The sequence below is a fragment of the Clupea harengus genome, chromosome 15 (genome assembly GCF_900700415.2).
Source record: "Clupea harengus chromosome 15, Ch_v2.0.2, whole genome shotgun sequence".
NCBI classification, from domain to species: domain Eukaryota; kingdom Metazoa; phylum Chordata; class Actinopteri; order Clupeiformes; family Clupeidae; genus Clupea; species Clupea harengus.
In genome coordinates, this window is record NC_045166.1 from 927501 (window position 1) to 940000 (window position 12500).

A 12500-nucleotide genomic window follows, 5' to 3' on the forward strand; every position below is an offset into this window, starting at 1 on the left:
GAGCAAAAGTTCTATTCCTGGGGAAATATCACCATATACAGTTTTGAGGGGTACTCCAAGTACATGGTTTAGAGACAAACCTGGGGTCAAGTGAACTCAGAGTACGTGTGGTAAACCTCGGAGTAGAAGAGCCCCATGGCTTCATTCTCCTACAAATCAAAGCCACAGGGCTCGCCTCACCTGTCAACAACTTGTCTGGACTCAGCAGCAACACAAACGGCAGCTTTACTGTGGGCACCAAAGACTTTCAGTTGGAAGCTATCAAGGACCACAAAGCCTGCAAAGGCCACAAGGAGATGATCTGCATCGTTCAAGGAGAGTTTGAGAATACAAAATCGGATTCACATTTTGATGAGGAGGGATTTTGAAGCGAGAGGGCGAGAGAGACTGTGTGTGTGTGTGTGTGTGATCGTTTGTTAAAGTTCTTCTCCTAGCATTGATTGAACCCCTAAAAACTCCTCTCTGTTCCTTGAAATAACATATTTAGAAGTCGCTTCATGGCCCAATGGCTTGGATGGAACTCCACATGTTAGCCTCATTTAGTGTTTGCAGAGCTATGAATATGCAAACACACACACACACACAAACACATGGCTTCTCCTCTGATAGCGCTCGTTTGGACATAGCCTGTAGCTAATGATATGTAAAGCCCCACCCTGGAAGTTCATGGGATTGGTTCCTTAGGTATGCGACATATTAAACCCAGAGAGAGTGTGTGTGTGTGTGGTGTGAGGGAGAGAAAATAAAAAATGGATAACCATTAGTGACTAAATATTAAATTAATACTTTTTAAAAAGGAGAAATGTTCATTTTTCAAAGCAAGAGAAACGTTACACAAAAGTTAGTTACAAACAAAAATGCAATTACAAAATGGTGCCTGGTAAAGTGGCTGGTAGAACTTTGGCAGGTGGAAGAAATATTTAATTTCCAACACTGGTTTGAAGTGAGGGTGTGTGTGTGTTAGTGTGTGTGTGTGTTAGTGTGTGTGTGTGTGTGTTTTGGAGCTTTGACGGGGTAGGGGTGGCTTGATATCTTGATGCTTCACAGGGTTGGCACGTGAGCCACAGTAAGCACACAAGCAGGCAGCGATCATTCTGCCATCATTCACCGGGCTGGAGCGGCCAGAGGGGCCGACGGGGAGCGGCGCGGCGCGGCCCGCGACTGTGGGCTTGAATTAGCTAAGAGCGGCCCGGCAGTGAGGCCCGGGGGGAGGCCTGACAGGTGCTCGTATGTCAGCCAAATGAGCCCATTCATTTGCCATGGCAGTGGAAAACGTCTGGAAGAGGGCGCAGTGACTTACACACACACACACACACACACTCACATGCACATGCAGAACCATTAATGCAACATGACTGACATTGACACACTGGTGGAGTTGCTTTATTACCTGTAAAAAAACATGACAGGTCCTTTGGGACTGAGGGAGGTGTGTGTGTGTGTGTGTGTGTGTGTGTGTGTGTGTGTGTGTGTGTGTGTGTGTGCGCGGACTCACCTCTCTCCTGAGACATGGGTGACTGACTCAGAGTGGAATGGGAGCCCACATCCGACATATTTCCAGGGGTCTGTGGGGCCATCTGAGTGCCTGCAGAAACACACACACACACACACACACACACACACACACACACGCTTTAAAATACACCTTCCCACATCTGCGATCTCCAGCTGGAACACCCAGACCATATCACACACTCCCAGGCTTAGGCATTCTTGGTGTCCTTTAATGAGTCTTTTAGGAGCTCTGATATTCCTCCTGGGTGGGTGGGTGAGTGTGTGTGTATGTGTGTGCGCGAGTGTGTGTGAGAGTGGGTTTGTGTGTGGCTTTGTGTGTGAGTGCGAGTGTGTGTGTGTGTGATGCTCTCTCCTGCCATGATGCAGAGATCACACGTCAGCGCCGCTCCAGTGTAGGTGCTAATGACTGACTCCTCTCCCAGTAGGGGTGAGGGCCGTGACGCCGGCGCACGGGTAAATGGTCTCCCAGCAGCCTCGTTATCCAGACCCGGAGCGCAGGGACCACAGAGAGCCAAAGAGCCGAAGAAAGGCAGCCTCAGCTGCTTCAAAAAAAAGAAGAAGAAAGAAAGAAAGAAAAAAAGTCTTCTCTCCGCTGCCCTAGCTAGCTATCAAATCAAACCCGCCCTGGCTAACAATGGCCGGCACTGTAAGGGAGAGTAATTGTGTTAAACTGACTCCAAACTGCTAACAGAGTTTTGGAAACTATTTTAATGAGTGAGCAGCTTGTTTGGCCACTCGGGGCGGGGGGGGATGCTGCTCTGTCCTCTGACCCACCTGTGTGTGTGTGTGTGTGTGTGTGTGTGTGTGTGTGTGTGTGTGTGTGTGTGTGTGTGTGTGTGTGTGTGTGTGTGTGTGTGTGTGTGAAAGGGCTGAACAGTAGGGGAACACACACACAAGTCAAACTAGAATGCTCTCCCAAAGGGTTTGGCCCCCCTGTCATCCATGTGAAGTAAGCCTGGACTGGTCCTCCCTGGCGAGACCCCTGGTGCGGTGTCTGTACCGGCCTCCCCGGGGGTCCAGCGGGTTCACCATTAAAAGACTGAGTCTGCCTCCTGGGTTTCTCCGCACAACAGTTACCCAGCCACCGGTTTGTATAAAGACCTGAGACTCCTGCTGTTCGCCAATGGTGTGAACACATACACACCATTATTTGCCAAGTCCAAGCGATGACTGCAAGTTAGGAGTTCATGCTGCATGAGTCTGACTTAGCAGCAGTGGACAGCTGGCGAATAAATTCAGAAACATACAGGGTCAGGAAGTGTGCGTGTACTTCTCCAAGTAACAGTTTCAGACACTTTAGAGACCCAAAATGGAACAGGTCCTCTTAAAAAAAGTCAAAGGACGTTGGAGTGATGAGGATGGAAAAAATTAAATAAAAAAAACATTCAGAAGATGGAGTCTATTTTATGCTCATTTGGAAGCCTACGACGTTGATGTTGATGATTTAAGTGCAACCAATTTCACTTCCTGATATGAAGTCGATATTAAACACTATATTCACACGAGTCGCCGGGTCGGGTCGGGTCGGGTCGGGTCGGTTCCGGTCTGGCCCAGCCTTGGATGACGTGTTACCTGTCTGATGAGGCCAAGTTTGAGGTATGACCTACCTGGCCCGCTGGCTGGGGATATGGGCCCGGAGCGGGAGTGGCTGGAGCCCACGGGGGAGCCCACGGGCGAGGGCGAGGGGCCGCTGCGGAGGCTGGAGAGGCGCGGCGAGGCGTGGGGGGAGAAGGGCGACCGGGCCGGGTTACTCTGCTCGCCCTGGCTGCTGGTGGAGCCCGAGACGCTCACCGCCGAGCTGAGGGCCGCCTCCGTGCCCGTCGGCAGGTCATCGATGGAGCCCGACAGGTCCTGTAGACACAGAGAGAGAGAGAGAGAGAGAGAGAGAGAGAGGAAAAGAGAGAGAGAGAGAGAGAGAGAGAGAGAGAGAGAGAGAGAGAGAGAGAGAGAGAGAGAGAGGGAGGGAGAGAGAGAGGGAGGAAGAGAGAAATGATTAGAAATGAAGGTATCCTCACAGAATCACATAAAAAAATATGTTGTGCGCTCTTATTATTATTATTAATAATAATAATAATAATAATAATAATAATATTAATAAAAATAACAACAACAAACGAAAACACTACAGCAAATTTGGGCTGTTTTCCACATTCAAGATGTAAGATGCCTTGTCATGCAGAGGGTTCTTTGAGGGTTCTGCGTCTTCAACCCATTTCTGTCTATCTGCTGCCAAAGCGCATAACTGGTTGTTAGCTGAGGGTGGGTTATAACAGGAGACAGAGAGGGAAAAACAGAAAAGGATGCACTTGCATCACCTCAGTTTGTGCTAGCTCATCCTGACGAATTGCACGCAAAGTGCCACGGATGCAGCCTCCTGCTTCACACAGCCATGCGATTTCAACTAATGCGTGTTCACAATATTCAGGGGGAATTTTGCTCCCCTAACACTTTCAATAGTAGCAGTATCTCGTCTTCAGTCCTAATCCTACATTTTAGCAGAACAGCAGATGGAAAACCAAAGAGTACCACACGTCTGTATGTGTGTAGTACAAAGAGTCCGACACGTCTGTATGTGTGTAGTACAAAGAGTACCCACACGTCTGTATGTGTGTAGTACAAAGAGTCCCACACGTCTGTATGTGTGTAGTACAGTGTTCCAAAGAGTCCCACACGTCTGTATGTGTGTAGTGCAGTGTTACAAAGAGTCCCACACGTCTGTATGTGTGTAGTGTTACAAAGAGTCCCCACACGTCTGTATGTGTGTAGTACAGTGCTACAAAGAGTCCCACACGTCTGTATGTGTGTAGTACAGTGTTACAAAGAGTCCCACACGTCTGTATGTGTGTAGTGTTACAAAGAGTCCCCACACGTAGGTATGTGTGTAGTGCAAAGAGTCCCACACGTCTGTATGTGTGTAGTACAAAGAGTCCCACACGTCTGTATGTGTGTAGTACAAAGAGTCCCACACGTCTGTATGTGTGTAGTACAAAGAGTCCCACACGTCTGTATGTGTGTAGTACAAAGAGTCCCACACGTCTGTATGTGTGTAGTACAGTGTTACAAAGAGTCCCACACGTCTGTATGTGTGTAGTGTTACAAAGAGTCCCCACACGTAGGTATGTGTGTAGTGCAAAGAGTCCCACACGTCTGTATGTGTGTAGTACAAAGAGTCCCACACGTCTGTATGTGTGTAGTACAAAGAGTCCCACACGTCTGTATGTGTGTAGTACAAAGAGTCCCACACGTCTGTATGTGTGTAGTACAAAGAGTCCACAGACGTCTGTATGTGTGTAGTGCAGTGCTACAAAGAGTCCCACACGTCTGTATGTGTGTAGTACAGTGCTACAAAGAGTCCCACACGTCTGTATGTGTGTAGTGCAGTGCTACAAAGAGTCCCACACGTCTGTATGTGTGTAGTGCAGTGCTACAAAGAGTCCCACACGTCTGTATGTGTGTAGTGCAGTGCTACAAAGAGTCCCACACGTCTGTATATGTGTAGTACAGTGCTACAAAGAGTCCCACACGTCTGTATGTGTGTAGTGCAGTGCTACAAAGAGTCCCACACGTCTGTATGTGTGTAGTACAGTGCTACAAAGAGTCCCACACGTCTGTATGTGTGTAGTGCAGTGCTACAAAGAGTCCCACACGTCTGTATGTGTGTAGTGCAGTGCTACAAAGAGTCCCACACGTCTGTATGTGTGTAGTGTAGTGCTACAAAGAGTCCCACACGTCTGTATGTGTGTAGTACAGTGCTACAAAGAGTCCCACACGTCTGTATGTGTGTAGTACAGTGCTACAAAGAGTCCCACACGTCTGTATGTGTGTAGTACAGTGCTACAAAGAGTCCCACACGTCTGTATGTGTGTAGTACAGTGCTACGAAGAGTCCCACACGTCTGTATGTGTGTAGTGCAAAGAGTCCCACACGTCTGTATGTGTGTAGTACAGTGCAGTGCAACAGTGACACAAACGGTTTAGCCTGCTGGGGGAGATGAGGACACAAACCAGGCTCCTGCTACTACAACTTCAACATCCACTGCATTTGGACAATTTTACACGACCATCTGAAAATGAATGACACGGTTTAAAAAGAAAAATAGTGACCCCCCTCCCCCCTCCCCAGGTAACCCAAGATGGACAGTGGAGAGTGGAAATAGACAATGCCGTGTGCTCAACCTTGAGGGTGGTGGGACCGTGGCCAGGCAAAGGACTCGCGTGTCAGACTGGCTCCAGTCCCCAACACGCCACGTGCCGAGGGGCTCTACCGCCCAACGCTACGAGTCCACGCTCTCGCTCTGCCACTTCACCCCCCCCTACTGCTCCAAATAGCAGCGTGGCACCGGTGGGTACAGCTGCTCCTGACTGGCACTCCGCACCTCTCAAGCCCGCCGCGGCTGCCACGGGGTGGTGGGAGGCACACGGGGAGGTGATAACGGAGAGAGAGAGCTGACCTAAATGCCAGGAGTAAGACTTCCTACCAGCACTATTATTACACTTCCTCTTGTGGTGTCGGAGTCAAATGATGCGGCACCGAGCTGATGTCTGGCAGAAATCATCTTTCAGTAACGACATCTGACACAAAACCTCGGAAGGTTTCGAAACCGTTTGTGAAACATGAACGGATGAGGGTGATGGTTATCGACCTAAAATAGTCACTGAGCGCCCTGAATATGCATTAGGGCATAGTTTATCATTACTACCCACAATCTGGTCATTAGAAAGCCTTGAGGCACTAAGAAAAAAATTCTACTCCAAAAATTATTTCACAAATCAAGGTTTATTTTAAGTACTTGTGACTGATGACGGTGAGCGCTTAGCTTTACACACACAGCCAGAAGTGATGAACCACAATCAGCACTAGTCAACCACATCAACTTTTCAAAATAGGCTAGTTTCCACTTCACTTCCACCGGCTTATTTGGTGAAACAATGTTGTTTCCAAGGGGTGTGCAGCTCACAAACCGAAGCTTGCCATGTGCTCCTGTGCCCGCCCAAGTAAAGAAGACAGATGGAACGTTCCTTCACTCATCACACGTGGCTAAAATAAACACTAATGCAAAGTTACTGGAATATCATTGACTTGCATACATAATGGCAGGGGGTATTTTTTTTTTTCAAATTTGGGAATCTTATCTGTTGGGCACAATCATTATGGCCCATGACTGCCACATGACTGTTGTCATATCAGAGTACTGGGCCCCTGTGGGCAGACGCAAAAGAGCTGTTAAGTGCGCGTGGTGTTAACTAATAATGAGGATAATTAAAACCAGTTCCTCTGTGGTGTTAACACAACACATGTCACAGTCTGAAGCGTGTGAGTTTATGCTTGCTGTGACAGGAAATACAGTAACAGAACGTGTGTGCGTTCCCCTGCGCACATTTTCCACAAACAGTGTATTAAAAATGTGTGTGTGTGTGTGTGTGTGTGCGTGTGTGCATGCGTGCGTGTGTCGTGATGTGTTTGGCTCATTTTCCACACGCTGTAGCGCTACATTAGCCGTGTTGTTCCACTATCACTGGTAACGGAGGCGTCTCAGAGGTCCTCAGTGCCCCGTGCATACATATGGAAAGTCAGTGTTTTAACTGGGAGGTGACATCACAGCGGAGCGCTCCCACTGGCTGAACTAAAGGGCGCATCCATGGCGATGACCTGATTCTGGGAGGCATGGAATGTCCTGCCGGGGGACTTGCTGCTTGGCAAGAGACAGGCCTGTAACTGCAAATAAGCTCACATGCTCCTTCATCTAAATGGATTATAACTGAAGTCTAATACATGACCAACATTTTTAGACCTACGTAATCAAATATGCTACGCTTGTTCCAAAAGAATCATGCAAACATGTGTTTTGTTAAGCTAAAGAAAATGTTACTACTTCTGCCTACAGGCTACAGCTCACACAATTTAACAAACTTAACAGAAGAATGAGGCCAGGCCCAGTTATCAAGTATAGGACTGGATTATTTGATTGTACACAGAAGTCTCAAAGTTATTATTTGTGATAACGAACAGGATGCGGTTGCGTTGTGGTAGGCATATAATGAACACCCTGAGTCCCCCTGGGTTTAATTGTTACAATCATACAGCCGTCATCAAAACAAAAAGTCTTTAACAAAAAAAAAAGGGCTCTGCAATCTATAGCTGAAGTTTCAACACGGTCTATGTATATTAAAGTATTTCATATCATTAAATGAAGTCCAGTGAAGTTTCAACACGGTCTATGTATATTAAAGTATTTCATATCATTAAATGAAGTCCAGTGAAGTTTCAACACGGTCTACGTATATTAAAGTATTTCATATCATTAAATGAAGTCCAGTGAAGTTTCAACACGGTCTACGTATATTAAAGTATTTCATATCATTAAATGAAGTCCAGTGACTTAAAGAAGGTAGTAACCCACAGCACCATTCATATTATGGGCTAATTACTCATGCATACCTGTATGGCAGAGGAAATGAGTTTCACAGGTAGGGGAGGATTTATGCCCCCTGATTCCAGCTCATTGGGGGAGCTAAGTGCCTCACCCCCCACCCTTCAGCCTGAATTAAAACTGGCCAGAATGAATGGTTTCAAATCACCAGCCTGGGTCTGTATTTAATACTGAGCCATGGCCCAGCTGGGTTCTGTGAGATATATTAAAGCATGATTAGTCAGAGCAGTAGGGAACCAGTGAGACTCGGACTCCAAGTGAATCCCACACTTGAGATGCCTCTTGTTAGTTTTTAACACACACACTAAATTCAACACACTCTAACGCTCATTCTTCAATTCCTCTGGCCTGCCAGGTTTTTTGCACACGGCACTACACTAGGGTAAAGCTTGAAGACATGCACAAGGACTTGCAACAGCCCGCACTTGCATTGCACAAGTAACATGGATGATTTCAGCACCAGAAATATTTCTTGCATTCCACAGAATTTCACAGACGTCAAGTCAAAATGACTCAACCAAAGTGTTTTTCTCTCCTCTATTTTGAATGGCGCCAGTGCAGAGCAGGCTTCTCTCTCTCCTCCTGCTCCTCCTGCTCCTCCTCCTCCTCCTCCTCCTCCTGCTGCTGCTCAGTTACAAAAGGCCAGGCTGCCTGATTTACCTCCCAGAATGATTCACCTTCATTACAGCACTCCTTCTGCCTTTACGTAATTGATGAACGCAATTATTCAGCCTCATTGCCCATTCAGACTTCAGCTGAACTCAGTGCAACCTTCACCATCCAGCCCCACACACGTACGTAAATACATACATACATACATACATACATACATACATACCTACATACCTACATACATACATACATACATACATACATACATACATACATACATACATACATACTCCACCAACACAGCAGAGCAGAGGAGCCTGATTAATAAATGAATCCTGTCTGTCTGATAGTCCCCCCCCTTGTAAGCGCTCCTGAAGCAGAACATCTTCCCACTCGTTCTATCTGCACGGAGTGGAGTAGTTGTTAGCACGCTCGCTGTTCCTGACTACACACACGAGGCCGGGTCCATGACTGTCTTCCACACACACACACACACACACCCTTCACTCAATGCACACACATGAGGCCGGGTCCATGACAGTCTTCCACACACACACACACACACACACACACACACCCTTCACTCAATGCACATCCTGCGCTCTTTCTGAAGAAAGAGGAACTTGCTGACGTTATTACGCTATTTTGAACACGAAGGCTCAGAGGTGCTGCCTTAACAATCTCAATGACTGAAGAAATGAATGAACGACTGTCTACGATCTGAACACACATGGCGTGGGCAAAAATGATTGGATTGTTTGTATTTGAATCACTTTGGTTCTAAGACATACTGAAGCACCAAACTTGATCCAAATGATGTACAGACAGAATCATCAGAATGAGCTTGTTGCCTTCCCATTCGAATTCCCTCAGGCCACACTTGTGTGTCCATGACAAAATTTAACAAATTCAAAATGTCAAACACTTTCAAAATGTTTTAAACACACGCATACGCACACAAATATTAAAACAATGCAAAGGGTTTAAAGTAGGGCTGAACGATTAATTGCATTTGTGATTTAATCGCGATATGATAGAACGCGATTTTCTAACCGCAACGTTCGCGATTAAAAAACCGTGGTCAAAAAAAAAAAAAAAAAATCATTTTTTTTTTTTTTTAAGATGGTACATTTTGCACACAGTGTTTAAAAAGTGCATGCCTAGTGTTTATACTTAAAATTACTTTTTTTAAATTACTTAAATGCACAGTGGCAAAGCCACCGATTTGTTGTTCTTGTTTCTGTAATGAGCAGTTAAATAAAAATGTAAAATGTGGGAAAGAATATTTTACACTAAATGTATCTAATATTGTGTTGGTCATATTTAAATCATTCATTACGTTTTGTTGGGAAAAAAAGAGGATAAAAAAAAAAAAAATCGCATATTAAATCGCAATCGCAATATTTTGGTAAAAAATCGCAATTAGATTATTTTCCCAAATCGTTCAGCCCTAGTTTAAAGGGGCAAACAAGTCGCTCAATACTGAGACAAAAACCAGAGAAAGGAGGACACACTGGGGGGAGAGACCTTCAGAGCTTTGGAGTCCACCCTGTGATGGATAGGGCAAAGTGAGGCTACATCCACACTAATGTGTTAGTTTTAAAAACATATCACTCTGGTCTTGTGTTATAGTGTAGACGGGCAGAGACAGAGTTTTTGGAAACGGTGACGCAGACACCCACGTTCGCTCCCTGACTGGGTCTTATCAGTCTTGACGTATCCTTCCCTAATTTGTCCCGCTCCTATGACGTGACTCATCTCCGGAAGGGTTTTTTCCCCATTGTGAGGCCTGTTAGCATGGACGGAGACGATTTCAGATACGGAGCTAAAGCGCTTGTCTGGACGGATATGAAAACATATCAGCGTGGACGTGGCCTGAGAGAGGAGAGGAGAGGAGACCCACTCCAGACAGAGGGAGTGGTAGAAAGAGGAGTTGTTCTCTGTCACCCATCAGCATTCTCCCTGTGGAGCCCCGTGGTAGTTAAGCAAAGAGCACTCCCACCGTCATCCCCCCCCCATGGGCTACCAGGGGAGCAGAGTACCTCTGAGTAAAGTAGGGGAGAGGGGGGTTGGTCTGGGTCTCAATCTCACCTGCACCCCATCAGCTGAGGGGATGACAGTGACAGTGAAGTTCTTAGAAAGTCTTTACACAGACACACACACACACACACCCACACACACACACTCGCATATACTCACATCACACAGTATAACCCACCTTTTGTCTCGCTCCCTCTCAGTTTTACACACTCTGCGTGTCTTTATCCTCTCTCGCACACACACACACACACACACACACACACACACACACACACACACGCTGACTGAGGAATACTGCTGGCCCCCTGCAGGGAGGCCTGACAGTCTGAGACGAGGCTGACATATTGAGTCTGACGAGAGCCCTCTCGAGACAGCAGGGATGAGATGCCCGGTGCTCCAGATTACACAACAGAGACAGAGAGGGGGAGGAGAGGGAGAGAGAGAGAGATAGAAGAGAGAGAGGGAGAGAGAGAAACGCAATAAGAAAGATGATTGTACGTCACACTCCAAGCTGTCTGCTGTGCCTCTTAATGAAAAGTTATGACAGGAGCTCACATTCCTGCGTGCGCTGGGAGACAGAGGTGGCTCCGCCGTGGTGGGGCCGACAGCCTGCCCATGAGATTGATGGACAGGCAGGGGCAGGGGGAGGGACACACACACACACACACACACACACACACACGTGCACAGGGAGATTACACACCCCTCCATCTGGCCCCACAGGGGCAGTGTGTGTGTGTGTGTGTGTGTGTGTGTGTGTGTGTGGTGAGCTTTAAAAGAAGAGATGAATGAAGCTTTGCTGCTTTCAACACACAGAAATCACAATGACAAAGGGAGAGGGGAAAGACAGGGCAGGATCCAGAGGGAGAGGGGAAGGGAGAGAGAGAGAGAGAGAGAGAGAAGGTGAGGGAGAGAGAGAGAGAGAGAGAAGGTGAGGGAGAGAGAGAGAGAGAGACAGAGAGAGAGAGAAACAGAGAGAGAGACAGAGAGAGAGACAAACAGAGAGAGAGAAGGTGAGGGAGGGAGAAAAAAGATTGCAGGTGCTGGTGAGGCTGAGGCTGAGCTTGATGATGGAGGAGTATTTCCTTAGAGTGGAGTAGTGTGTGTACTGTGTGCGTCTTTCCCAGTGGGGTGAACACCTAGTGACAGTGTTCACTCAGAGATCAGGATGACTGCCAGTGAGCCCTGGAGTCTTTGCAGTGTGTGTGTGTGTGTGTGTGTGTGTGTGTGTGTGTGTGTGTGTGTGTACTGACAGTTCTGAATAAACATAAACATAAGAAAGACTTACAAAGGGAGAGAAAAAGAAAACAAAAGACGAGGAATAGAAACAGGAGACATATTTCTTCCTGTGCTCTTCTTTAACCCAAACGACAAACTGGTTCAGAACATTTCAGTCATTTCTATGGCAACTCGGCTACCTAGCTAACTAACATTAGTTAACTAGTTCAAACTGTGTTGACCACGGAAGACGGTCAGCACAATGCTGAATGGCACACTTTGTCTCTTTAAACTTCATGATCGTACCATTAACATAGAAATGATATCTCCCCGACCGTTGTGCAAGTCAAACTTCAAATATGAACTTATAGCTGCCACTGTTAACTACATAGGAGGCTAAAAACAATAACTAGCCAGGTGGCCGTATCCAGATCAACAATGCAAAGCTCTTCTTATCCAATCAGAGTTAGAGACAAAAACTTGCTCAACTCAACTCAAAAAATCAACATCTGTATCTGTGCCCTTTTAAATTAGACAGAATTTAAGGCAACAAAACCCCTGACGCTATAGCAGACACAAAATGTGTCTCTTTTCAGTCGCTTTTTGTCGAGCGACACTTATAAATTGACCTTTACTTTTCCCACGTAGCCCGTCCCTTCCAGTTGGCGCCTGATGCCAACAGGTT

At 46.7% G+C, this 12500-nt stretch overlaps 1 protein-coding gene across 2 annotated transcripts in view; it reads right to left on the reverse strand.

Annotated features, from left to right (window-relative positions):
* arid1b (AT rich interactive domain 1B (SWI1-like)) overlaps nucleotides 1–12500 on the reverse strand; it is a 69819-nt gene that overhangs the window by 25328 nt on the left and 31991 nt on the right. For both annotated transcript variants that reach the window (XM_031581466.1, XM_031581467.1), the window contains exons 6-7: nucleotides 3123–3366; nucleotides 1496–1585 (exon numbers count right to left, since the gene is read on the reverse strand). In XM_031581466.1, the coding sequence (XP_031437326.1) occupies nucleotides 1496–1585; nucleotides 3123–3366 (334 nt within the window). The remainder of the gene's footprint in view (nucleotides 1–1495; nucleotides 1586–3122; nucleotides 3367–12500) is intronic.